General features: G+C 54.4%; 1 protein-coding gene across 3 annotated transcripts in view; it reads left to right on the plus strand.

The window, feature by feature from the left end:
* The first annotated feature begins 224 nt into the window (after nt 1–224).
* OLFM1 (olfactomedin 1) overlaps nt 225–27645 on the plus strand; it is a 36061-nt gene continuing 8640 nt past the window's right edge. Inside the window, exons 1-5 of one of the 3 annotated variants that reach the window (XM_064523854.1) lie at nt 225–423; nt 587–753; nt 13453–13602; nt 19116–19271; nt 21624–21843. In XM_064523854.1, coding sequence (XP_064379924.1) covers nt 688–753; nt 13453–13602; nt 19116–19271; nt 21624–21843 — 592 coding nt within the window. In that variant the 5' untranslated portion in view covers nt 225–423; nt 587–687. Of the gene's footprint in view, nt 754–11498; nt 11781–13452; nt 13603–19115; nt 19272–21623; nt 21844–27645 lie in introns of those variants that run through there. The other 2 variants (XM_026094425.2, XM_026094423.2) reach the window with 2 other exon arrangements.

Here is a 27645-nt window from a genome sequence, read left to right on the forward strand (position 1 = left end):
GGACGGTGGGCAGGGAGGGGGTTAACCAGCCTCTGCCCACCCCGAATGGCCAGGCCACCGCGGCATCTCGCCTCCGGCCTGCGCGGCACCCCTCCTCGCCCCAGCCCTGTGCCCACCCTGCTCCCGAGGCGCTTTTCCCCCTCTCCCTTCCCCGTCTTTAGTTAAATTTCCCCCGCCTCAGTTGATGTCACATCCTGTTCCACAGCCATCCCCTGCTAGTATCCAGCCCTACCAATTCCTTTCTTTCTTTCTTTTTTTTTTTTAATCCCTGTCCTCTCCCCATCACCCCCCCTTTTCAAGGCAAACTTTTGGCAATAGCAGAGAGAATCATTTCGTGCTCCGTTGAATTTCTCCTCGCAAATGTCTTTCGATCAGGGGAGCCATTAAAAAAAAATTGCCAGAGAGCCAGCACCGAGAGCAAAGGCGAGAAACTGGGATCCCAATAAATATGCAAAGTGAAGGCTCTGCTAAGCAGATTTCTTGCATTGCTTCCTGGGGGTGCTGAGAGCCGCCCATCCTGTTCTTTTTTTTTTTAATTTGCCTTTTGTTGTCTTTTTTTTTAATTAAAATAATAATAACAATAAAGGACCGAGAAGGCAGCGAGGCGCTCGGTGATCGGCACAGGGAGACTCGCCGGGAGGAGAGGAGGTGATCTGTATGCAAGGTGCCTAGAACTGGGTGCAAGACATGCAACCGGCAAGCAAGCTCCTGACCCTCTTCTTCCTCATCCTGATGGGCACAGAACTAACTCAAGTAGGTGGCTCGCTTTCTTGCCTAGCACCCCCCCCCCCTTTCTCCCCAACGCCATTTTCTATTAAACCTAGAGAGCAGGAAAAAAAAACCTGGGGGAGCAACTGCATCTCGGTGCCCCCCCGCTGGGCTGGAGCCTGCGGTAGCGGTCGGGCAGCGCGGCCGCGGGATGGGGCGAGGAGCGGCTGCCCGGAGCCTGGGCACCGCCGAGCTGCCGCAGCCGCACCGGGGGGCTGGAGGGGGGGGGTACAGCTCTGCCCCCCTCCTGCCGCCCCTCGCGGTGCTCAAAGTTGAGCTCCGGGGGGGGGGCGAGGCTGCGGGGGGGCGCGGAGCCCCGCGGCGCTGCGGCGGCCCGGCTCGGGCTCGGGCTCGGGCTCGGGCTCGGCGCGTCCCCTCCGCGGCACAGCGCGGTGGCACCCGCTCGTGTGCGGCGAGCTGCGCGGCTCGGGGGGTGACATTTAAATGTCCCTTAAATCTGCGACTCGCTGGTGGGAGAAAGCAGCACCTCATCCCTCCCTTCCCCTTCATCCCGGATTTCCATGCCTGCCGCCACTTTCCTACCCCCCGAGCGAGTTGTGGGGCGGGGGGACGCCGGAGAGGAGGCGCACAGAAGAGGTGTCTTGGAAGTGGAAATAAAAGTCCATTTGACTTCCTTGAGATGTTTGGGGGAGGGGGAGAAGGGAGGTCATCTCTCGGTTTTGTTTTATTTTTTTCCCCACAGTCAGAAATGAAAGGAGAAAAGTAATTGCAAGAGGATGCTCTAGATGGTGGGGTTAATTGTGATGCTGCCTGGAAGCAAAAAAGAAAGAAAAAGAAGCTATAAATAGGAAGGGAATGGAGGCTTCTTAGTGTAGAGGCAATTAGCAGCTGGGCTGTCATCCTGCGTGGTTTATGTAGATTATTTTTCCCTTTCTCCTGCTAACAATGCTCTCTCCCATCACTGCCCTGGATGCCGAAGTTTCCGTAGCTAAAGCCTTTTGTCTCTGCACCCTCGGAGTATTTCTGCTGCCCCAGGAAGAAATGGCTAAAGCAGGAGCTGCCTTAATTGCACGGAGCCCTGCAAAGGGAACGGGAAGGGAATCATTTGGGGGGAAGGCGACGAAATCCGAGCTCTGTGAATTAGGGGGGCAGGAGGGTATCAGAGCTGCAGGCGACTGCCCGAGAGAAGCCCATTGTGCGAGAGGAGCTTCACGGGGGAGCGCATGCGCCGCGCTGCACAAAGCCGCCGCGGATCTGCCGGGGTGGCTCCTAAACCGGCAAGAAGTGGCTCCTGCTTAGGCACCCGGAGCCCTGCTGCCCGCACGGCCGCCCGGGGACCGGGGACGGCTTCCCGGTGAAGTCGGTGGTTTCATCAGGCCTCTCTCTCACCCCGCCGACCCCCCAGCCTGCCCTGGCCACCCAGTGCCACCACCGGCGAGTGCGTCCCCAGCACGGGGACCCTGCGCCCCCGGCCAGGTCGCGTGCGTCTCCCCCAGTGCTGCCACCCTCCCTTTTTGGCCTTCTCAGCCCCTCTCTCTCTCTGCCTTTTTTCCCCCCCCAAGGACACTGAGTTATCCCATCTCATGCTAAGGAAGCCGCTGTGGCTGCGTACTTTTTCTTGCTTTGTGTTTTTGTGAACGTGATAGTCAAACTTTTTGCCCAACTCTAAGTTGGGCTGGGAGCCAGGAATTAAATCCGCCCCTGAGCTGCGGGGCTGAGCACTGCTGGCTGACTTCGGTGGGGGCACCTCGGAGCAGGTTCCTGCCCACAGGCCCAGGGTTTCAAACCCCGGCTAAAGCCCTGGCTTTGCAGAGCTGAGGTTGGGCCGGGCTGTTTCCCGGCTTGCCCGCTCTGCCCGGGCTTTGCTGCCGGGAGCTGGCCGCTTCCCGCAGGCCGCCGTTCCCGGCGCGGCGAGCTCGCCCCCAGCGCGCTTGCTGACTTGTTTGGCACTGCAGATCCCTTTCGGAGTTTTATCAGCTCGTTTCTGTAGCACAGCTGCCAGATGCAATCCTCAAATCTGCCTTTCATCCCAGGCACCGCCCAGACCGGCGTCTTCCATGCTTAACTCGGGGCCAGATTCACATCTCCATCATGCGCGTGGAGCCGCTGCGAGATCCCATGCCGGGGGGAGGAGGGATCGCTGTTCGGAGCAGAGAGGTTTCGGATTTAGGCAGCTTCCCCTGCAGGCACCGTGGGCTCAGCACCCCGGGGCTGGCCGAGGCTTTGAGACCTGCCCGAAGCGCACGGTCACTTTAGCTGCCCTGGCATGACCTCCCCATCTCGGGACCCCCCCACTGAGCCATCCCTCCCCTGGGGCTGCCCCCAGCCCCCAGCGAGCCTTGCAGGGCGGACCGGGATCTTCCAGCAGCCAAAGCTCTCCTGTTTCATTCTGCATCTCGCTTTGGCTCTTCGCGGGTCGGTGGTCAAACCCCGGAGCGATGGATGCTCCGGCTGGGCTGGACGGGCTGACTTCTGCGCGCGGCGGCCGGGTGCGGGGAGGGGGACGCTCGCTGTGCGCATGGGTTTGTGCAGAGCATTTTGGGGGCAAAACCCGCGGCTTGCTCCTCTGGTGACACCCAGGGCTGCTCTCCCGGGGGCCGCGTGGGAGCAGAGCCAGCTCCCGCTCCGCAGGGATCCGTCCCCTGCCTCGCTTGCCACGTGCGGGGAGAGATGGTGCTGCCAGAAGGACGGTGGGTTTTGGCTGCCGTAGCGGAGCCCGGGTTACTGACGGAGGGGGCCCCGGATGCCATCTGCTTGTCTGTCTGTCCGGCCTGTCCCCCGCCGTGCTGGGCGCTCGCTGGCAGGCTGCTGGCTGCGCTGGGATCTTAGCGGGGAAAAAAAACCTCTTTGCATTCCTCAAAGTTTCGAGGGCGCAGAGCAGGGCCGGCCGCGCTTTGACGTCCACTTACCCAAAAATCATTGAAACCACACAGGAAGCAACACAGTCCTGGAGCAGGGAGCTATGAAACATTCAGGGCTTCTGCAAATCAAAAAAAGAAAAAAAAAAAAGGCTTTTTTTTGCCATTGATTTCCCTAAAAGCGTGTGGTTTCCAAGGGCAGGGGGGAGCTCCGGAGGAGGAGCCCTCGGCGCCCCGGGCCGGGTCCTGCTGCACCCGCAGGGGACTTCTTTGGGCTCCTCTTCCCCAAAGCACCCGGGAACCCCGGCCCGGGCTCCGGAGCAGCCCTTGCCGGCCGGGCTGGAGCCGTCGGTGGGAGGCTTTCGCGCGCCGGTTCGATGGCTGGGCTCGTTCCTCCCCTGTCGCCGAGACAAACTGAAACTAGTAGGATTAAGCTGCAAATCTGCAGCCTGTAACAGGAGGCAGCTGCCTCATCTCACAAACCAATTTGTGTCTCGTTTCACTAACTTCAGCTTTAACCAATAAAAAAGAGAGGTAATTTTCAGCCTTGGGTCATATTTATTACTCAAGTTATCAGTCCTTGCAATCAGTATTAGCATCACTGCGTAAAGTAATACAAAACTAATTACTATCTGAGTGAATTAGACGGATGAAGGCTGTAGGCTGCGTAGACGGTGCAAGGAGCTAATTCTCAGCTGTGAGTGATAAGCGTTGGCTTCCCCTCGCTGCGATGAAACGGCAACAAAAGTGAACAGTGACACTCGCGCCGGGCGCTGCCGGCACTGGGGTGGGCTGGGCAAGGCGGCCGGAGGAGCGTCCCTCCGGGATTTGCCATTGGAGAGGGATCTCGAGGGGCTCTGGGGAGGCCGGGGCAGGGAGCGGGATGTCCTGGGAGCGCTCGGGACGGCTGGGAGGCCGGGATGGGTCAGCCGAGCCGTTCTCCGGAAAGGGGAAGGCATGCCTGGGGAAACTGAGGCACGGGGCCTGAGCCACGCCTTAGCATGAGCAAATCCCAACTGCAGGGCAGGGAAGAGCACCTGAAAATCCTGATTCTCGCTGTTTTGTGGACTGTAACCATTACTTGTGACTTCTCTCAGAACCGAGCCCGGGAGCCCTGACTCCCAGCGGCAGACCTTGCTTTTTTCTGTTTTTTGCCCCTGCAAAGCTTTCTCCCCTTTCAGAAGAGGGACAGAGCCCGGGAGTCCTGCCTTCCACCTCCCCGTCCCGGCCGGGAGAGAGCATTCAAAATCAGCCAAAACACGGAGGATCTCCGCAAAGATAAGCAGCAGGGCAATGGCACATGGCAGCCTGCACCCGAGTAAGGTATAAAAAGTGACACCCAGAACAGTGTTTTTTCTATTGCAAGCAACACTCAGAACGATTTTTAATGTAAAGGCACCTTCTGACCGGGGGCGTGGGACTGACCCAGGGAAATACGCCAGCAAAGATCATCTTTCCCAACCGAAACGCTAAGTAACAGGAGCCCAGAGAAGCTCCTGCACAGCCTGCGCTGACTCTAACGGGCTCTGATCTGGCCCAGAGGCTCTGACATGTATTGGCACTCATGCCTAGAGCATGGGTTTAATGTCAAGAGCAGCTTTAGCTAAACACCGATTTAGTACAAAGCGCAGGCCTGGAAAGGGGATTATTCTCTTGTGCTGTGACCTGGAGAGCGTGTTCTTTCTGCTGCAGAGCTTTTCTCCTCGCCGTGTGACAACCAAAGGAGAAGCCTGCAGCACCTTGAGCGCGGGAGGAGCTGCCCCAGCGCTCACAGCTGGAAGGTAACTGCCCGGAGCACGCCGTGCTGCCCATCCAGAAGCAGCCGCCCCGGGAGCAAAGCGCAGCTGCCCGCAGGCAGGTGGTTTTATGCAAAGTCCCCCTGGGAGCTGGCAGTGCTCTGCAGCACTGTGCTTGCTCTTTCCAAAGCACTTTGGGGTCTTGAGTTGTCTTTAATTCTCTTTCCTTCCTTCACTTCCCCATCTGTTCACCCACACCTTCCTTGTCACCGGAGGGGAATAGCTTGTTCTTCGTTGGTACAGTGATCGCAGGCCCAGCTCCAGGACCGGGGCTCGTAGGAGTGATGGTTGTTTAAATAGTGACAATAACAGCGGAAGGGACAAGGTCGCCTGGAAGTCAGGCCCTGGGTGAGAGATCAGGGCGACCTGGTCCCATGTGCTGCTGTGGCAGTCCCGGCCTGCTGAGTGAGGGACAGTGGCAAACGCAGCAGCAGATCCTCCCATGCCCCCAGAACGATGCGAGGTACCAGTCCATGGCCCTAGTGCGGGCAGCGCTGCCCACGCCACCTCCCAGGGCAAAGGGTGCCTCTTCCGCCGGGAGCTGCTCCCGCCCCTCCGTGTACCCGCAGGCTTGTGCGGAGAGATTTCGGCTATCTCCTGCCACGAGGCAGGCCATGGGGAACGTAAGGGAAGGGGATGCACTTTCGTCCAGTTGAGAAAGGGAGGAGAAACTTCCTCCTTCTCACAGGAGCAGAGCCAGGGCTCTGCCCTCCCGAACTCCCGCGATGCCGGGCAGACAGGAGAGACGTGCGGTCGCTGCCTCCCAGCAGCGCGGTTCCCTGGGGCCATGGCTGTGCTGGGCTTGGAGTCCTGTCTGAGCCTGCCACACCTAGCAGGGCTGGATTTCTACTGACAGCTCCTTCGCCTGCACCTCGAGCCCCGTGCTCCTCGCTCAGACCCGGCGCTGGGACGCCCATGCAGAGCTGCCCAACACCCCTGGGCTTTTGCTGCCACGTCTGCTGCTGTGGTGTGCTAGGGAGCCACTGCACCTTGCTTCTTGGGGTCTTCTCCCCATCTGTGCACGCAAAGGTGATGGTGGATGGAGGGCAGGTTCTCCTGGTCCTGCAGCTCCTCTGCCTCCATGCAGTCCCTGATGCATTAAGTGCAGCAGCACTTGCAAGCGGGGCAGCAACAGGGACACTCGCACCCTGGCATTGCTCCGGACTCCAGAGGTGGTGAAGAGTCAATGGAGGGAGAGGATCCTTCGAGGCCAGTTCAGAGCCCCTCCATCGACTACAGAAGGGCGCGTTGGAGAAAAGTCACCTGATTCAAGTATTTAAGCAGGCTCCATAAAGTTAGGCAGCGTGGTCTCTCCGGAAACAGCAGCCCTTTCCCGCAGCCCCCCAGCCGGGGGGCACGGCGCGTGGAAGCCATCTCGCAGGTCTCCAGCGCAGAGAGCAGGAGCAGGCGATGCCTGGGCTCTGGGCTCTCAGCAGAGCCATCCCAGGGCGGTCGTGAATGCCCTGCCGAGTTATCGAGTCCTGCGATCCCAGGACGGGAGCACCGTGCAGTCAACAGGAGTCCTTCGCCTGGTGCCTAAGGGAACCATTGGCTTCTTGGGCTTGGTAGCTGCAGAAACTTCATCACTTCTTCTCTGAACCAGCCAGGAGAGGGAGACAATGACCATCATGTAGCAGGCACAGAGGCAGGGATGGGTTGGCCATGTCTGCAAACATGGACCCTCGTGGGGCTCATTGAGGCAGACAGCGAGGCAGACAGTCGCGTCTCGCAGTATCATGGGGAAAGCAAACCTTCCCAGTGGTGGAATTTTCCACTAAGGAGCTGTTTGGAAAGACTCCGCTCTTTCCTTTTACCTATCTTTCTTCCTCCTTCACTGCTCAGAATATGGGCATGCAAATGGGACCTGTTGTTTCTTGACAGTTCATCTTTTCCCACTGCTCACTCTCTGCTCCGAGCAGTAATCCCCTCCTGGTGACACCCAAAAAGGCAGCTCTGGCCTGGGGGGGAGGGCAATGCAGCGTGGGCATCAGGGAGAGAAAAACTCAGGCGATGGAAGGAGCCTTTTTCCAAGCCAATGCCCTGTGTGATAAAAAACCAAGCAATCAGGTGAACTCGGACAGTTGGGCAAAATTGGTAGCGAAAGAGATTGCTGCAGACATTACAAGGGACAGTTGCTCTTTAAGGGTCAGACCCTGCTCTGCCTTGGAAAAGGCTTGTAAGTGAATGCCGTCAAGTTGAAAAGAGTAATCCAGCTGTCCTCCTTCCTGATTTCTCTAGTGCTTCTCCTGATTTGCTCCAGCATGGTTAAAGGTAATGTCAGGTTCCCTGAATTAAGCTCGTGTCCTTACCAGGCTTTCGTTGTCTTTGTTGTGTTTTGTTGCGGTGTTCGGCTTTTAAAACTAGGGAAAGTCTTAAGGACCTGAGTCATTAGGCAGGAAAGCGTTTCCCCTGTTCGCACTGTATTTAGCTCAGGCACTGAAGCAGCAGTGGCCATTTCCATTTTTCCTGCCCACGATGAAGCGCACCACGGTGGTGTCCGGAGGCTGACCGGCAGCATCCCGTCGCAAAGCAGCAACCACCCATTCCCTCCGAATAACCATCACCCTGAAAGAAGAAAACAGCCATTTCTCAGAGCCTGGTTTTGTCAGGCCTCTGCTTTGGGCTGATGTGGTGTTGCCTTGTCACAGACAAGCCTGATGGCTTTGAGGAAGGGCCGTAGCAAGTTCTTTTCCAGCTTAGGTTGTTTTCCAAGGCCTGATGGTTGCAATAGGAGAGCCCCATCCTGCTCACAGGCACAGGGAGTAAATGCATTAAGCCACTGAATTATCTGGAAAGATGCAGAAGAGCAACTGGTCTCTAATGTCCCTGCTGTACCTCCCATGCGCTAACAGCAAAGACAAGGCTCTCACGAAAACTGCCACTCTTGGCTATTTCATAAATGTTGGAAGCAAAAGGAACAAAAAAATTCGCCTGGATTTCTCTCTTCCAGATTATTACACACACAGCCACTCCCTCAGCTGCCATAAAAAGGTATAATGCAACGGGAATCAATGCAACGCTGCTGATTAACGCTGCTGGAGCCTGGCCCACCATCTCCCTGCCTGGACTGGTCTGTACTGGGTGGCTGCAGAAGCACTGGGGTCCCCTCCTGGTTTAGCAGGGGTCTGTGGCTGCTGCTCCTCCCGGTGACATGCCTTCCCCATCTGCAGAAACTTTAATCATTGTGAAGGGCATGCAAGTGAAATCACCTGCACGTGCTGGCAGGCAATGAACCTCTCTTCAGTCCTAGTGGAATCCAGAGTAAAGCAAAGGAACGTTTTTTTCCCTGCTCTGAACATAATTTTAAATAATGAAGTATCTGTAGATCTAATTCCCTTTATATGTGTTTGGAGCAGACAAATATGAGAGACAAACTTTACTTCAAACCCAATTTCAAAATGAACGTTAAAATGATATGTGTAGCACTCAAGTGTTTTATACGGTATGAAATCAGATATGGTATCAGCTTCTCAGATATTACAATGCTGAGCACAATGTAAGAACCTGCTTAGGAAAGAATAGACTAAAACAGAATAGAAGGGGATGTTGTGATTTCTTTTACAAGATCCCCAGCTACTGGCTAGCATTCCTGGGAACATCAGCATCCAGAGCCGCGCTCCGTGGAAGTGTGCAAGGGCCGATGCCGGTCTCGCTGCCGCCGGAGCAAACCTGGCGCCGTTCTGGTGAAGGTACTGGCCAGCTGGGCCAGCGTGGGATTATCTTGTTTGATATTCATGCAAGGAAAAAATCTTTCATCTTCCACCAGCGTTTTGGCCTTTTTCAAGACCATAAATCTTTTCTCGCTGTCCTGTGTGAGACTTTGGCCTGGCCAGCTCTCGTGGGACTGGGCGCACTCGCCCTCTCCACGCCTGCCTACACCATCCAAGGCTTGTGCCTAGTAAGTCTGTTCCTACGCTCACAGCACGAAATACCCCCTGGGTGCTGAGCACTGCCTCAGGCAGAGCCCTGCGCGAGTCGGTGGCAGTTTGGCCACGGAAAGGATGCCTAGAAACAGGAGGGCACCAGGGGCTGGGCTTGGCGAAGCTGATTTTGCAGAATGCAAATAGTTCAGCTGGTTTTGGAGTCCGAAGCAGGACAGCGTCTGATTCGGAGTCCAGGAGTATTTTCTCACTGATTTCAGTCCAGCTGACTGAGCTGGAATAGAGCCGATCTGTCGTGAACGGAGGGGAGAGGCAGGGGTGGCCCAGCTCGGGGACACCAGGAGCGGAGGGAAGGCGCTGGCATTTCCAACGCTGCAGCCTGCGAGATGCGCCAGCCGCTGCCTCCCTGCTGCCGCGCTCTCGGAGGGACGGGATCAGCGCTGGCATCGGCGCTCGCACACCAGCGCGTCTTTTTCTCCACCTGGTGGACTGGTGAAATGTGCTTTCATCTCCGAGCCGTAGCGAAGCTCCCCTGCGCTCTCTGCAGCTTTGCTCTGCCGTCTCCCCGGTCCTCTTTGCGCAGAGCAGCGCGTTGAGGATGTGCTGGGGAGGTCCCGAGCTCAGAGCCAGTCCCGGTTAGGTGAGACAGGCCAAGCTGTGGAGCAAAGGCGTTTCGTGGCACAGCTCCCACGTCCCGAAGAGCCGAGGCTGGTCTCCCCGGAGCCCCGACTTTCCCACGTTGCCTGGGGAGCAGATCCCCGCATCCAAACTCCCCCTCTTGCCTCCAGCTGGGCACTGGCCTGGGTGCTGGGTGGCAAGGAAGGACTGCTGGGGCAAGGCCACCAGGCCCCCCTCGTGCCCATCCTGTATCGCACCCCAGCACCACAGGAGGGGGCCGGGAGCCCACCTCCCTGCAGAGCACGTCATGGGGAGAAATGGCATGAAGGGGGCAATTTGGGGGCTGGTCTGATGGAAAACCAGTGGGTTCATCATTTCCATCTCCTGGAGTGAACTGGGGGGGCTTCAAACTCCAGATGCTCCGGCAGCAACTGATGCTGTTTCCTCCTGTGCCGGTGCATCCCTGACCGCTGGGGATGGGGTGAGACCGGCGTTACGGCCGGGGCTGCCGGGGGCACTTGTGGGTTTGTCGGGGTCTCGCAGGGCACCAGCCCCGTGCGCCTGGGGGTGGGCGGCGGGGAGACCCGGCGGCTGCCGCTCGCCCCGGGGAGCGCCCGGGTTACCGCGGGGAGGAAGCGGGCACGGGGCGGGGAGCTGCTCCCGCCGCCCCTCGCTGGCAGCAGCCCCCTTCCCACCCCCCCGGCCCCCGGGGCGCCCCGGGTGCTGCGGGCGGGGCCCGGCCGTGCCGCCGCCGCCGCCTCCCCCGGCCCCGCGCTGCGCCCGGCAGCGCCGCCGCGAGCCAGCAGGGGTCGCCGCAGTGCCGCCGCGGGGCCGCGCCGCAGCGGGGGGAGCCTCCCCCGGCCCGGCCCCCCCCGCCCCTTCCCCCCCCCCCTTCCGCTCCCCTTCCCCAAATCTGCCCCCCCCCCCGCGCCTTTCCTCCTCCCTCCCTCCCCAAATCTTCCTTCCGCCTCTCCCCAAATCTTTTCCCCCCTCTCAAAATCTGTTCTCCTCCCCTCAAATCTCTTCCCCCTCTCTCCCCAAACCCTTCTCCCCTTCCCACATCTTTTTCCCCCTTCCCCAAATCTTCCTCCTCCTCCCCAAATCTCTTCCCCCCCCAAATCCTTCTCCCTTTTCCAAATCTTTCCCTCTCCTCCCCAAATCTTTTCCGCCTTCCCCAAATCCTCTTCCCCCTCCCCAGATCTTTTCCTCTCTAACAAATCTTCCCCCCTCCACAAATATCCTCCCCTCTCCCCAAGTCCTCTCCCCTTCCCGAATCTCTGCCCCCTCCCCAAATCTCTTCTCCCCCCTCACATCTTCTCCCCTCCAATTTTTCCCCTTCCCCTAATATTTTCCCCTTCCCCGCTCCCACATCTCTCCCCTCCCCTCTCCCCTCCCTCCCCAGGCCTCGCCCCCCCGGCGGCCCGGGCCGGCTCCGCGCCCCGCCCCTCCCGCCCCGCCCTGCTGCCGCCGCCGCCGCCGGCTCCGCGCACCGCCGGCTCCGCGCACCGCGCTCCGGCTCCGGCTGCGGCTCCGAGCGGAGGCAGCGCCGCTGCGGGCACCGCCGCCACCCCCAGCGCCAGCGCCGGGCAGCGCCGCCCGGTCCCGGGGAGCCGCGGCGCGGCGGCGGCGGCGGAGGATGGGCCGGCAGCGAGCGGCGCCGGCGGCCGGGCTGGCGCAGCCCGTCCCCAGCGGCATGGAGCCCGGCGCCGGTGCAGAATGAAGGGTGCCTGGCGCCCACCCCCGCAGACATGTCCGTGCCTTTACTCAAGATTGGAGTCGTCCTCAGCACCATGGCCATGATCACCAACTGGATGTCGCAGACGCTGCCCTCCCTCGTGGGGCTCAACACCACCAAACTCACCGCGGCCACCGGCGGCACCTTGGACCGCAGCACGGGAGTGAGTGCGGGGGGCGGCGGCGCCGGCGGGCGGGCTGCTGCGGGGCGGGGGGGCTCCCGGAGCTGCCCCGGGTCCCTCCTTGCCCCGGTCCCCCCCCCCGGCAGGGTCCCCTGGAGCGATGCTGCTCCGTCCGCCGCGCCGGTCTCCCGGGGGGCGGAGGGGGGAGCAGGGCCCCGGCGGGGGCCCCGCTGCCTGGGGGCGAGCGCCCGGCCCCCCCGGACTCGCCTCCGGCCGGGAGATTGCGGAGCTGCCGCTGCGGGCGCCTCGCTGGGGCGAGCAGGTGCGAGTCCCGCAGGGTCTCCCGCTCCTCGCCTTTCCCCCGCAGCCGCTAACGGGATGGGAAATGCGGTGCAGAAGTTGCAGTGTATTTTGGTCGCGCCGTCTGTTCGCTGTCCTTGTTTTGCTGGCGGGCTTGCAGGGAGCCTGCTCTCACCGCCGGGGCAAAGGCTGAGGACAACAAGCCTCCTTGCTCCCCTTAGGGGAGAGGAATGGGCACCCTTCGCCTCCGGGCTGCATGCTTGTGCCTTATAAAAAAGCTAATGTTTTGCAGCTCCGCTGTTTCTAGACGAGTATTTCGTGTAGTGTCTCTGCTCCTTGTGAATGAAGCTGGCTTTTTTTTGCCGTGTTACCGGGGATGATGGGACACGCATTTTTCCGGTTGTTTTAGCTAGAGAATCGAACTGTCTGTCTGCCTACCCACCTCTCTCTCCGCGCGTGTCTATCAACACGGGTATTTGCAAGGTTGTCTGAATAAATTGAAACGGTAGAAAGAACGTTTTCTTTCTGCTTGGTGAAACAGCGGTGCCTTCAAAGTGATCGGAGGCTGAATTACGATTCAACAATGTATTTTGCAAAGTGCTACGAGACCGAAGGGGAATTAAGATGAGGGATTTGGAGGGCAGGCGGGGCGGAGGGCGGCTGGCGAGCGCGCTGCGTCCGTGCGTGTCCTGGGGGCCCTGGCAGAGGCACCGGCCGCATCCCGCAGGCTGCAGCCCTTGGAGGCTGGCGTGCTCCCCGGGGCACGGCACCGCGTTTCCCTCCCTGCGACCCTCGGGATATTTGGAGAGAAACGGTTGTTTTGGTGAAGCTCCCCGGGAGAATCCGCCAGAAGAGGGGGGATGTCACTCCCGGTACCGGTTGCCTCGGAAGAGCTGCTCTCCCCGCTGCCGAGCCTGGGAGAGCTCTGCAGATGCGCGCCGATGCCTGCTCAGCTCCCAGCCAGGACGCCGTATCCTCGCGGGCTGCCCGTCCTCCTCTGAGCGGCAAGGAGAAGTTGAGCGTGTCTGAACGATGGCGTGGCAGCGGGTTTCCCACCGGCTCGGGGGGCATCCTGACGCGCTCAGCGGGCTACAACACGCTGCCAAACCTCACTGCTTCGTGATTTTTCTCGTGTCCCTACTTTCCCGCTTGCGCTGCCTTGCTGCTTCAGCTCCTGCTCTCCTTTTCAGACCCTCCCGTTATTTGTCCCCAATCCATATTTTTGCATTGCAAGTGAATCCTGCTTGCTGGGCCCCCAGAGGAGCCTGTTTCTTCCACCATTCCAGGATTTGCCACTTTTGTGCTGCTTTCTCCCTCCGTTTCCACCCAGCCGCTCTCCCTCCCATGTCCGTCTCCCCACGCTCCCCCCAGGCCTCCCCCTTTTCGCTTAACCCGTCTTTCCCTGTGCTCGTAGGTGTTGCCTACCAACCCCGAGGAAAGCTGGCAGGTCTACAGCTCTGCCCAGGACAGCGAGGGCCGTTGTATATGCACAGTGGTGGCACCTCAGCAGACGATGTGCTCGCGTGACGCCAGGACAAAGCAGCTGAGACAACTATTAGAAAAGGTAACGGCTGCCTCGGGTTGACGGGGGGGTTCGAGAGAGCCGGACCCCGCGGGCCAGCCCTCCCGCGCCGCCGCTGTCCCCGCGCCTGGAGGGGGGGGATAATTGGCCGCAGCTGGGAGGAAAAATCCCTAGGTGTTTTGGAGGCATGGAGGAAAAGGGAGCACAGCCTAAGGGCAGGCTAAAGCAGTTGAGATCAGAGAGATGATATTGAAGCACATCATTTAAAAAAAAATGATGTAATTTACCCATTTTTTCATTATGTTAGCGCAAGCGTTTTCAAAGGATGAGTCCCCAACAGATGAGTGAGGACAGAATTAAAAAAGCAAACCCATGCACTCTTAGCCAAGCTGATATTAAAAAGGTCAGATAAAACGGCACAAGCTGTCGACATCAAACAGTACAGAAGTGACAGTTAGTGGTTTTCTTTCTAGTGTTGACATCCACTTGATTAGTTTTTAATAGTCTGCTGTCCGAAGAGATCAAAGAATCTCATTAGGGAAGCATTCCTGATAACAAGAAATTTTCCAGATAATAGATTTCATTGAAGAAATGCCTTTTCATGTGAAATGGTGCTCTTCTCTTTAAAATGTGACTGGACTCTGGTGCTGGGTATGTAATTATCACTCATGCCCTAATGCTATGTTGGCATGTGTTATGCATGACAAAATAGTTTGTATCCCTCTGCTTTCAGGAAGCTGATGTATTAGTCACTCATAACAATATTAAACCTACACTTTACTGATTTTTCTATGTGATAAGTACTATAAACCGAGACAGGAAACAGTTAGTCCTAAAGCGGTTCTTCAGTGTGTCACAGGCTTCTAAAAATAATCACACGAAAGCTTTTATTTCTCTAAGCAATAATAGCGATTGGTCCAACAGAACAACATTTGTCTTAGAGGGAGCGAGAATGATCTTCCTGGATGACACAGGAGTCAGAGACCCGTTGTGTTCCCAGAACTGGTCACGTGTGTAAAATAAGTAGGGTTTTGACCCAATGCCCTCTGCTAATGGATGGTGGCGCTGGGTATGCGAGACCGGGAATGCCATCAGTTCCAGCGTGGAGGGTGTAAACACTCGGTGATTTTTTTTTTCCCCCTTATGCAGCTTTTTGGCTGCCAGTGAGTACAGTGAGGGAGGAATGGTATTTAAAGGCATGTGTTCTGCGGGTATGTTACCTGCATGCTGATCTGTCTGCATCTCACTCCTACGCTAACCTATATGGAAACCCCAAAATAAAGCAGAGGCTCCTAGTGCCAGACATCCAGTCTTGATCAAGGCTGAAATGATAATTCCTACAGGAAAATGCAACTGCAAAGGAAACTTCCAGCTTCCCAAGCAGGATTTCAAACCCTGCCACCCCTTCCCCTGTCTGACGTTTTAACTCTAGCTTTGTGATGGGAAAACTCGCATCTCCTTGTTTCTCTCTGTCAGCAGATGAAGGAACATAATGTGTCAAAGAAGTAATTGTGTTTGGATTTTCAAAGGAAGAGACTTGGTACTCACCTGGGGAGATAATAGGGCATTGCTTTTGTGAGCCAGAACAAAGCTGCATTTGTGTGTGTGTGTATGTGTGTACACAAACCAATTAGAGCATCCTCGGCGAAAATCTCTGCACAGAGGCTTTGGCAGCTGAACGTAGCTTGAGGTGCAAAGCTGCCAAGACCCCGTCTACCTTAAACACGTGGGCATGAACATATGAGCAGAAACCTCGGCTCACGCTATTTGCAAGGCAATACCAGGCACCCCATCAGTTTAAAGAACAAGCGTAAGTCAGCGAAGGCGAGTGCGGTCCGCCCCCCCCGCACGTACTGTTCAGCCGGTGCTTCGACACCGAGGTGTCTGAGCTCATCTTTGGCTGGAGTACGCGGAGCCCTTCCAGCCTTATGTGTCAGGTGTTGAGCACAGATCTTGGACTAAGTCCAAACCAAGACATCACCTAAATCCTGCTCATAAGCAGATTATGTTTTATCTTCAGAATGATTTTTTTTTTTTGTCCCTGTTACTCTGGGAAGGCTTCCTCCTCCGATGCTTAAACCACTTTTTTTGTTTCTTGCCTGCATTTATTCTTCACTACCACTATCTTCTAGCTTAAATAATTGTTTTTTCACTCTTGGTGTTCATCCTGAGGTACATACAGAGAGGACAATGACATCTCTTCTCAGCCTTCACTTTGCCTTCTGCTGTCCTTACGAGATAGACTTCTCATGCCCAGGTCAATAGGTTGAGCCCAGCTCTCTGCTGGTTCTTCCTATAGACCACAAAAATGTCCTTCGAGATGTCTCATGCCGTTGCTCCAGCCAGTTGGTCCAGCTACATAAAGCTACTGTGCCATTCCTATAGTAAAGAGTCATCCAGATTCAAACCCCAAAGATGGGCTTAGAACAGCTGTTTCTGAATCAGCAAAAAAAGCTGATCAACAAGCAGGAATGAGAAGGTTAAGAACATGACACTAGCCATATAAATCTTAATTCGATTCATCAGGCCAATATTAGCTCTGTTACTCCAGTTTAATTCTGAAATAACGCACCATCAAATAAGATGACAGGAATTGGAAGCTTCATTTGTATCAATTTTCTATTTCAAATGATAACATAGCTCTTTTCCCCAAGACAATTACAGGTTTATCTATCCCATTAGCTCGATGGAAAATGAGGTTTCGTGTTGAGAGTGCATGCTCCAGACAGTGGGGGGCAGAAAGCATTTTAAGTGATGCTTAAGGGCAGCAGCTAATGGATGAAGCTTTGGAGATCTGAGAGATGATACGCTTAGGTCTCAGTTCATTAGAACGCTTATGTGCGTGCTTAACTTTAAGCATGTGAGCAGTCTCATTGAAATCTAATCTTGTGCCAAAGTACTTTGCTGGATCAAGGGCTTAATATGCTAATGAAGCAAAACAAGTAGATCTTCAGATGATGAAGCGTGCGTTACTGTCAGAGATCAAACGTGATGGAGACTGAGTTTTACAAGGAGACCGAGTTTTAGATGTCTCACCAGAATCTTGTCTGGTTAAAAACAGTATGGGCAACAAATAGCGAGAGTCTGAACTTGTAAAAGGCATCCCTGAAATAGCACAGCAGCTAATTTTAGACATCTCAGTCGAGATGCACGTTAGGAGGCCAATTTCCTTTGTAGTCCGGGGAGAGCCAGACTCCTCCAGAGGTGATTCAGAGCAGAAGCCTGAGTGCGATGCTCTGATTCACTTCCTAGTGGAGTCTGTCTCTCCCTCTCTGCCGTCCAAGAGACAGCGTGAGGAGCCTGCCGTAGCCTCAGCCAGGACCTGTGGGGCAGGGGTGCTGGCCCGCTCCGCCGTATCCTTACAGAAACTCTCTTTTCTGATTATTTCTGATTACTTGCAGCTTGGCCTTTAGTTGGGGTTAAGCATTAGTGGAATAAGTGAGATCAACTTTGTACGATCCCTGCGAGTAATTCCTATTCCAACCCATTCAAATAATTCTGCTGTGTAGATGCAGCTTGACTCGAAGGAGGATAGGCTCGATTAACAGGATAAACATATCTAACAGAAGAGACTGCGGAGCGGTCATCCCTGTCTAAGGCTTCCCCTCTCCTGCCTCAGGGCAAAGAGAGGTCTTCAAACTCTTCCGTATCCAGCCCAGGTGAATCAGTGCCAGAGCAGTCTGGACAAGAGGCATCTGGCCGTGTCCGCGGGGATCTCACCTAGCTCCGGAGTGAGGTACAGGAGCAACGTTGGACCAGTTTGAGCGCGGGCTGGCTCTTTTCCTCTCCAAGCCAACGTGGTCGTGTTCTCCTCCTCCTTGTTCCTCACACCTCCCTGAGCAGGCCTTGGGTCTTGGGCAGTAGTCAGGATGGCTGTCGGTCTCTGGGCATTGCTGATGATCTGTGGGGACTCAGAGACTGAAAATACCTTCCCCTTTGCCGAGAAAGACTGTTAGACCCCGGAGCAGTCGTACTGGTTGTACGAAACACTTCTTTTCCTCACTGTTGGCCTTTGAAATATAGGTTGTCCATGAATTTTTAATAGGTCCCTGTAATAGTTTTCTTGTCACCATGCGTTAGCGATGGGTGTTTCCATCACTTCAGATATAGACGCAGAAGTTAGCTTTTGACCTATGCTGGTTTCAGCAAGTAGTCTCCGAGAGCCCCAGACGTGTACGGGTGTCACGCCACCTCCTTGCTTCGTCTTTCAAGGTAAGTCACAGCAGTGCAGCGTGATTTGCTGGAGGAAACAGTGCACTTACGTCGCTCTTTCCCCATCTCAGCCTTTCTACGCTTAGCTGCGTCGAGGCTGCAGACAGGAGCTGATGTGGCAGCGTGAGCTCTGGAAAGCGTCTCGGAGGGTATCCGCAGCGACAGTTTTGGCTCACATTTGGGTTGTGCTCAGACTCCCACAGGCGAAGAGACTTGAACCAGGATGACTTTAATGTTAGGGCCCTGACTCAGCATCGCGCTTGGCTGGCTGATTCGTTTTAAACGCAGGCGTCATCCCCCCTAGTATCGATAGGCTCAGTCTTATTTTGCTGGTAGGGTGGAAGCGGCAGGAGCACCAGTCGTGGGCTGAGCCCCATGATGTACAAAACGTGGTACAAACACAGCCGTCCCGGATGCAAAGACCTTAAATTACACCCATTGCTTAATGTTAGATATGTGCTTACGTGCTTGCCTAAGTCAGAGCATCGTTTAACATTTTGCAGCCTATAAAAACGTGAGAGGGAAATATCTTAATAAATCAGATGACAGCCAGCCTTCAAAATCAGGTCATGCTCGTTATCGTTTCCCTCCCCTCTCTACACCTTCCCGAGCGCGAGCAGCTCGTTTTCTCACGACGGGCCCGGCCAATGCTCTTACCTCATCCTCGGGCAGGCACAGATGGGCCCGGCGCGGGGGACGCGGCACCGCTCGGACGAGGAAGGATCCCCGCGCGGCCGCCAACGCCGGCAGGCTCCAGCAGGGCAGGGAGCGCGTCGTTTCTGGCTACGGGGCAGCCCGCCCTGCAGCTGCGCGCGCTGTGGCAGATGCTGCATAAATAGCGAGGCTGTTCGGGTGATGAAGTTTTACTAGCTGGGAGTAAAGTTTGCACTTAGGCAAGCAGTAAGTGCCGCTTAGGTGGGTGAGGAAATGCTAATGCACACCTCAACAGAAGCTGTTCTCCGAGTCGGATGGGCTTCTGCTCAACTAATAGCCTTTCCCTCTGCAAGGCAGGCGCCGCGTGCCGTTGCTGCCTATCCAAGAGGCCATTACGACTAATGCATTTTATACTTGGCCACAATCCTAATTTGCAAGCGTGATTCTTAAATTGTTTTCTGGAGCATGGCAGAATAAATGTTTATGAAGCTGATGTGCTCTGTTCAGAGTGCGGGGTCACAGTACTGTGCGATGCTGTTGATTAACTAGTAAATAATGCATCCGCTAATTACCCCGTAGCTCTGCTGGCTGTGTGGGAAAAGGTCGGCGTTCTGCACTGGGGCGTGGGTGGTGCTACCTTGCGGCTGTGAAAGTGTCTTCTCTTAAACAAGTCGTTTCTTGTTTGGCAGGTGCAAAACATGTCCCAGTCAATAGAGGTATTGGACAGGCGGACTCAGAGGGACCTACAGTACGTCGAGAAGATGGAAAACCAGATGAGGGGACTGGAATCAAAATTTAAGCAAGTGGAAGAAAGCCACAAGCAGCACCTGGCAAGGCAGTTTAAGGTATGTCTTTTTTTTTCTGAAGTGCTAATAAAGCTGCGGGCAGAGGTTCGGCAGGGAGAGCAAGGGAGTGTGGCCCCCAGTCCTCCACCGATCAGCATCGCCCCACTGGGGCTTTGGTCTGTGTCACGCACGGTGCTCGTGGCCGCTGGCCATGCAGCATCCACCCACCCAAAGCATAGCCAGGCCCGGATCCGGAGCGAAATCTTGGGCCGGCTGAAGCCAGTCGCGCTGCCTTGCGCTGACCCGGGGTTTCGCTCCTGAGCCTCGCTCGACTGAGAGGAAACCCTACCCAAAGTCACGCCGTGGACCACTCGTTCCCGGGAAGAGCTGAGGGCTGGAGCCGCGTTGTCATTTCGGTGGCACGTGGAGCAATGGGCCGTCCCCACGTCATTTCCCTCTCGCTCTCTTCGGTTCCTTGTATCAGTCAAGCAAACAAGCAAAACCAGGCAAAAAGCAATCAGGCAAACAAGCAAAACTAGGCAAAAAACAAAAGCGCAACCGTTGCGGCTGTCCTCAGCCTGGCAAACTGTGCAGCTTAGGGGCGTGTAAATGCCCAGTTCTGAAGGAATGATCTTGGGAGCAGAGCCAGCACCTTTTGATGAATTATATATGTTTTGTCCTGCTGTCATGCAAATTAGAAGTGAAGATAGCAGCCTTTTAAATGAAGCTGTCATTGCAAGCAGTGGTCAAACTTGGAAGAACTTGAATGGAGACGAGTAAAACTGCCAAAAAGATTGTCCGCAGTAGCTGAAATGTTAACATTTAGTAAAATTTTGGATTAATAGAAATAAAAAACAGATTGAGAAAATTTCTAGTGAAATCTGGGGAGAAGGTTTCCCCCCTGTTTGCCGTCAGCTACCCAGCTAACTGGTGTTTTAAACCACACAAATTTTAGTTGCTATGCTCAAAACTGAAATGCCAAGATTGCATCATACAGCCCTGGGAAGAAGGTTCTTAAAATCGTCCACCAGTTCCACCTCCTCCACTCCCCGGCTTCCCGTTACCGCGGGACCGTGAGTTTAGCTCGGCAGTCTGGATCCAAGGCCCGTCTTTCTGATTTAAGCACAAGTTTTTTTTTTTCTTCATTATGGTGGGTTTTAGACTGCCTGATAGGAAACCTGCCCCAAGAGGCACAGCTAAGTAAGGAAATAAACACCTTGCCCACAGGTGAAGTGCAGGAAGGAAAGGCTGCTGATTTAAACAGGAGGGGATGGAAAGTGGAGATGTGAGCATATGGGGGCCAGTTTCTGATCCTGTTCACCCTAGACCCAAACAGTCAAATATCACAGCCCTGTAAATCTATAAATCTGGTCTCTGTGCTCTTCTGGATATACCTTAGTTTAACGGCCAGCAGCGCCAGGTAGCCTGTGTGTCCTAACCATGCTTCATTAACGGGCAGGTGCATGCATATTTATGTCTGCTCATTAGCTGCTGGAGCAAAGCGTCTTCAACAAAATGCTGTATACTGTGCCTTTAAGCAAGGCCTTTATTTAATTAGGAAGAAAAAAGTCTGCATTTCTGCAAAATAAATTGCATAATGACTTTGATTTTTATGTTCTTTATAGCATGCCTAAAAACAGTAAGGAATTTTTGTATAATTTGCTGCCAAGGCATCATTTTAAATAACAGCCACAGCATTTTGTTTCTGCTAATGCCAGCATTAAAATGTGAGTGGTCTGGGGATCTTGTGTTCTTTCTCTCTTTAGTTCCGTAAGAGTATTTGTCTATGAATGGCTATCTATATAAGGCAGGTTAGTGAGCTAGATCCTCAACAGTATTTCATTTTCTTGCTTACAGGGCTAACTTAAAAGCAAGTTTTTTCAATGCTGCAGTGACTGAAGAAGCAGTTCACTCCCATGTAACCATGAAAAGAGGGCCACAGAGCATTTTGCACCATGCATTTATTTTTTTGATTATTTTCCAAATTAGCACCATATCTCACTAAGGAACCTTGAACCACACAACCAAGATCTTCCTTTGCATGCAATTGTAGATGCATTTCATGAATAGTTTGAAACCCTTGTCAATGCATATATATCTTATTTTATTTTATTTTTTGGAAAGAAAAAAAAAAGAACTCTTTGTGTATGTGATCTGAAGCATGTAACCCTAAGATGTTGCATTCTAAAAATGACAAATAAAGGCCTTTCCCAAATATTTTGGTGTTCTGCAGCCTGTTTAATATGTTCTTTCCAATACATCATTTGGACCAAAATAATAATTAAAATAATTTTTATGCTAATAATTGTGGGCTATGAACATTGCACTCACGTAGGAAGCAACCAGGTCAAGGCAGAGTGTTGCAGATTTTTGCACGCATAGCACTGAACCGAGCTTATTTTAACCTTGCAGGCAATAAAAGCGAAAATGGAGGAACTTAGGCCTTTGATACCAGTGTTGGAAGAGTACAAAGCCGATGCAAAATTGGTATTGCAGTTTAAAGAGGAGGTCCAGAATCTGACGTCAGTTCTAAACGAACTCCAGGAAGAGATTGGCGCCTATGACTACGAAGAGCTTCAGAACAGAGTGTCAAATCTTGAAGAAAGGCTTCGTGCATGCATGCAAAAATTAGGTAGGCTCAGAACAACATGGTGGCACTGGCCAAACACCATCAATGTTAACACGTCACATCTGGAGAAAGAGATGCTAGACTGGACATCTCCTTGGGCCTTGCCTGGCTGTGAGGGATGAGCTTGCACAGCCAGGTTTGATCCTGTAAATATTTATGCTATAAGTAACGGCAGTCTTGGGAGTAGTCCCGCTGGGGAGTACTTGCATGACCAAAGTTACTGATGGCATAAGTGCTTCAGGATCAGGCCCTTAACTAGGCATGTGGCTTTTTGCAGCGTTTGCATAAGTGGACAGTGAAATGTGGCAAATACCCAGCCTGTTTTAAATAGTGCTTATGCAAAGCAAACACGTGCACCCATTTTGCTTATACATCAATGTCCAATCTTTTGCTAACTGGACCTTGCACACCGGCCTGGATTGTATGCACTGAAATTGCGCGATTCCTCTGCATACCTTTGTGAGTGGTGTGTGTGCGGGCCGTGCCTCGGTTGCCTTTCCCCTTTCCTTTCGCTGCTTGCAAAGCCCCGTGCAGGAGAGCATGGCGTAGCTGCTGGGGGGTCGTGTTGGCGTGGGCTGTGACACCAGGCAGGGTACCAATCCCACCCGTCGCTTCCTTTCCCCAGGAGCGCAGGGAGATCCTTCAGGCAGGCCGAGTCCTAGGACCCCAGGGGTTCATCCGTGGTCTCGTTTGGACAGGATTAATTGACCCAAACCCCAACGAACCCCGTGGGTTTACGGTGGGGAGCCCCTGCTGTAGCTCAAACCAGCATCTGGCCCCAGGCGGAGGGTGGAGGTGGGGGAGCGATGGAGGGTGGGGATGGATGGAGGCACTGCCTCCACCAACTGCAAGGAATCTCCCCGCCATTTGTTGCAAAAGCTCTGACTTGATTTAATTTCTACTCACATTATTGACTTTCTTGTTAAGCAATTTAGATAATCTAAACACATTAACTGCTCTGCAGTCTGTTTTGGTAGCACATATGAAATTACACTCTCAGGAAACTTCAAGAAAGATCAGATCTCTTCTCAGCATTATGTATCTTTGGCAAGGTAACGGTTTGTTTCCCTCCTGTCTGTGCTGTTGGAATTGCTTTGGCTTGTTTCTAGACACTTCTGCATTCCCATAAGCAGCCTCCTGCCCGGTGTTTCTCCTAGCATTTTAATCCTGTCCCTTGTTATCTTGTACTTTCCTTGTCGCCTGGTCTCTGCCACGGGTCTTCTCCACTCTTCCCATGGCGGTGATGTTTGCTCCAGCTCAGGGAGGCCAGCACGGCCTCTGAGCAGGGCTGCTGTGGGGCGTCGCTGAAGCCCAGACCTTGCTTTAGCCCACTTGAATTTCACTGTGAGCATTTAACAGGGGCAGAAATGATTGAGATTACCTCAATCACTTGGTAATTTCTATTTTAGCAATGCCTAACGGTGTAGTCTGGAGCTCTCTCCCATGGGGACTGTGCCAACATCTGATCAAAGACAGTCCTTCAGTGGATCCGATGTGAAAGGATGGGGAACAGGCACAGAAATGTCCCTTTGGCCCAGGTGACATAGCGGCAACCCCTGGCAGCCCCGCACCTCCAGCCTGGTCCCTCCCGCAAGGGCAGCTCTGCCTCGGGAGCCAGCTCCTCTCATTCCCCCCTGCAAAGGTGGAGGTGGGTTTGATACGAGGAGGTGGTGCCCAAGCAGCGTCTGTTTGCTGCATCCGTAGCCTTCAGCCCAGCTCCTGAAGATGAAGAGAAGCTGCGGGTGATGGGGAGGGAGAACAGCAGCAGCAGGACCGGGGGAGCAAATCACAGCCGTGGGAATGCTTTGCCAAGGATAGTTCTTTAAACAAAACCATCTCGGTCCTCCTAGCCGCCGCTCCGGCTGGCTTTGGCGGAGCTGCACGGCTCAAGGGATGTTGTGGTACCCTCCCCGCAGAGTGGCAGCAGACCTTGAGAAGTGGCTCCCCAACCCATTCGACCTGCAAAAATAGGGCCTCCTCTTGCACTGTTAGCCCTTCCCGCTACCCGCAGTCCCAGGACCAGCCTCACACACACGCTGCTGGGCTGCAAGAGGCCTGCTGTAAGCGGGATGGACTTCTGGACCATTCCTGAGCTGCATTTCACTGGTTATTTTGCATTCCACCAGATTAAAGCTGTGTTTTGATGCTGATTAGGAGCTCACAGACCTGGTTTGTGCCCTGTTGTGCAGCTGTGGTTCATGCCAGTGTCAGCAGTTAAAGCAATATGATACCTGCAGCATTGGCTGCAGCTGGGAGCTGACGCTGGCAAGTGGGTGCTGGTGTGTAAAAGGTGGGAAACAGAGCCTGGGACCCAGGCTGAGCTCTGGGCCAGTGCTGGGTAGTTGCACCTCCCCTGGTGCTCAGGTCCTCTAGCTGTGGCAGCCAGCCCAGGTCAATGTCCCTGGTAAGACTCTGGTCCACATGTGGGATTTTTTTTCCTGTTCTGATGTGATTTTTCACCTATTTGTGCATCATGATACAGGTTCCTTCCCTGAGGTGGCCATGCTGCAGCTGGAAAAGTGTTATTACTCTCCTGAAATTGTCCATGTATGGGAATTGATGGGCAGGAGCATCTCTGACAGACTGAAATGTACAGGGAAGGGTTCAGGGGCTGCTTGGCTGTCAGGTGACTCCGTGGGGCTTTAAATGCTGGGCAGCATCAGGCCTGGGCTTGATAGCTGAGAAGGAGAGTGTTGCAGCAGGGCAGGGAATTCTCCTGGGGAGAGGTTAGTACAGAGGTTTTCTTTCTTATTTTCTTCTAAAATGGACCTAAGCTCAATGCTAGACAGGTGTGTTATGTTCTTACAGATGAAAAACTCTTTGTAAGGTAGCAGGGGCAGCAAGCTCTTGCAGGTGACTCTTCCTAGAAATATTTGCAGCTCTTCCAGTCAGCTCTTTCCAAAAGCATTTGGTTTATTGGGAATTTGTCTGAGGCTCTGTTCAGGCTCTCTGGCTGTGTCCCTTCTTTCTCCTCCTGCTTGTCCACCCTCTCGGTGGCCACTTGCTGTGACCTGGCATGGGGGAATTTCTGTGCCTTGGGGCTCTGCAGGACCCCCCAGGTGCAGCGGAGTCGGACACGGGCTCCCGCCGGGGTCTGCCCTGGGAGGGTTTGCCTGCTCGCCCGCGCAGATGATTTGTTTGGTCACTTAGAGCAAGCAGCATAGATTGAATTTCCAAAGTTGTTTATCGCTCCAGAGTGTAAACCAGTGAAAAGGGTAGTTAATTGAGTTAAATTCAGATAACAACCTTCCAGACACTTTGCTGGCACAAGATGAGGCCCTGTTTGCTGACTGTTGTTATTTGCTGCAAATTACCTGCTCAGAGGGATTCAGTGGAGTTTCAGATAACATGTTTTAGCTTAGATTTTCTCATGTTTGGGCTGACAAGTGCTGCTCGCCCAGCGCTTGTTAGCGTGCCGCAGTCTAGGAGCTCGTGAGCTTGGAGTCGTGCTTAGGGGTGTCCAAAGCAGCATCAGGGAGCTGCTGCGAAATCGCGGGACGGACAGCAAAAATAGCATGTTTACATTGTGTTCCTGTCCAGTTCTCCTCTCCCCACCCTCCAGAGAGCACTGATGTCCATAGTGTCGCAGCATCTTCTTTAGACGAGGTCCTTTTCAGTATTTTGGGTTTCCTAAGCATATTGATGGATCAATAGTGAAAATACTTGCTGTCGCTGAACTGCACGTGTGTGTGTAGGGGGGGGTAATCAATAGTGGCACATTCAATTTTCTATTCCATTTGCATCCTTCAAGATCACTATTCGTGTAGGGATTTTAAGGTTTCCATTAGTGTTCCTGAGAGAAGTCCTGGAAGATGGGAAAGGATGTCACTCCTCCTTGAACCGGAGGGCGGATTTAGCGCAGCTGCGCTCCGCGGGTTCGTGTTTGCCTGGCGGCACAAGCTTTCCGTGACTCTCTCAGTGCTGATACGTGCTACTTCCCCAGAAAATAGGGGCTAAGCAAAAAAAAAGGCGATCCTCGTGCAGAGAAGGGGAAAGAGCAAACGCATCCTCCCTTTCCCTTGCTAAGTGAGAGCCTTTCTATTAGCATCGTTCCCGTTCTCAGCACCGCCGCTGCCCCCGCGGAGGGCAGGCTCTCAGCGCTGCTCGTGCCAAAGCTGGCGTTGGCGCGGGGCGGTACGTTGGGTTGCACGGGGCACTGGGGGCCCTTTTCGGTCTTGCAAACTGGGTGCTGCCGGGTGGGCATGGGGGCTGGGGGAGCCCTGCAGCCTCTCACAGGGCTCTGGCACGTGGCACGAGCTTGCAAAATCTGCCCGAGGGACCTCACCTCCCTCTGGTTTCTTTTCCAAGACCTTCCTGCCCGCTAGCAGCGCTGGCAAGTGCGTGCCACGCTATAAAATCAGTGTAACGAGCAGGGTCTGCTCTCCTGACAGCTCTTGCTCAAAAACTGCAGCTCTGCTGTGGCTGCGAAGGGCCTGGGAGCAGGGGGTGAGGGATCAGACCTTGATTTCATGGAAAGCTCGAGCAGGGAAAGCTCTCGGGCCGTAGCAGCGCCAGCCCAACCAGCACGGCAGAGCCCGGAGTCAGACGGCGCGGTTGGCTGCGTTGGCAGAGAAATTGCTGCTGAGCTGCTAAACATCACTTGTGGGCTGGATCTTAGGAGAAATATGGAGCGGGGGTGTGAGTATCCTGAGAGGATGGTAGCTCTCGTTTTAACTGGCTGAAGGAAAGTGCATCTTCTCCTGGTGGAAAATTCCTTGCATGGCCAGAGGACGAGGGAGGGATTGTGCACATGAGGGTGGTGCTTGGCTGCTGCTCACCTCAGCTGCTGGGTCAGCCTGGAGGGTCAGTCTGGAAGAGGCTGATTTTGTGCAATTTCCCAGGAAATAGGTATGCATGGGCCACAATTGGTCACAGTTACAGGGACCTGAATAGAGCTGGAGAAACTGGAGTGCAGCCAGCTTCTCTGTGCATGCCCAGGTAACTGCTGTTCCCAGGCTTCCCCATGTCCCAGGCTCGTGTGGGCACTGGGTTGTTCTTTCCCGTTTCACCTTCATCCCTGAGTGACTTGAAATGCTCAGGGTGTTTCAGCATCAAAAACGGTCCTTGAAGGAAAATCAGTCCCGAATGCAGCATCTCTGGCATTCCTGTGTTTAGGGAAATGCTGGAGATATTTGGCTTGAGAATGGCAATGCGAATGCCCCAGGGTGCGAGTCCTGCTGCGTGCCCCTGCGTCTGCGCTGTGGGAGCAGGACCCCCACCCTGGGGCTGGGGCTGCCCCCCGTCCCGCTGCTCCCATGGGACCGGGCGGGCTGCAGAAGGCTCTGCACCGGTGGGGGCCGGGCTGCCCCAGGGCAGGGTGCTGCTGGGCACCCCAGCATCAGCGTTTAGGGGCACAGCTGGGGCTTAAAACCCCCCTTCTGCAAGTCAGTGGAGTGCGATAAGGGAAAGATGCTGACACTGGGCATCTTGGGCGCTGGGACAGATCTACACTGAGACAGAAAACACCTTGGTCTGTGTGAGAGCAGCCCTCGAGTATTGCTGAAGAGCTCTTATGAATGTGCCTGCAGCTATATGTGCATGAGACGTAGCCTCACTACTTGCAAACAACACCAGTTTACCCTTATCAGCCGCTGTGGCTTTTTTTTTTTCCTTTTTTTAATCAATGAATTTTTATACAACCTTTCTCTCCAGGGAAATAGAAGGGAAGAGATAAAGTGACAGCAATGTAGGGCTCTGATAATGGCAGGCGGCGTGCGGCAGATCTGTGATTAGAGGAAGGCTGGGCCTCTGCGAGGGGAATTTGCGAGAGATTAGGCATTTATTATTTTAACCCCTCGCAGCCCT

The sequence above is a fragment of the Dromaius novaehollandiae genome, chromosome 20 (genome assembly GCF_036370855.1).
Source record: "Dromaius novaehollandiae isolate bDroNov1 chromosome 20, bDroNov1.hap1, whole genome shotgun sequence".
Classification (NCBI taxonomy): domain Eukaryota; kingdom Metazoa; phylum Chordata; class Aves; order Casuariiformes; family Dromaiidae; genus Dromaius; species Dromaius novaehollandiae.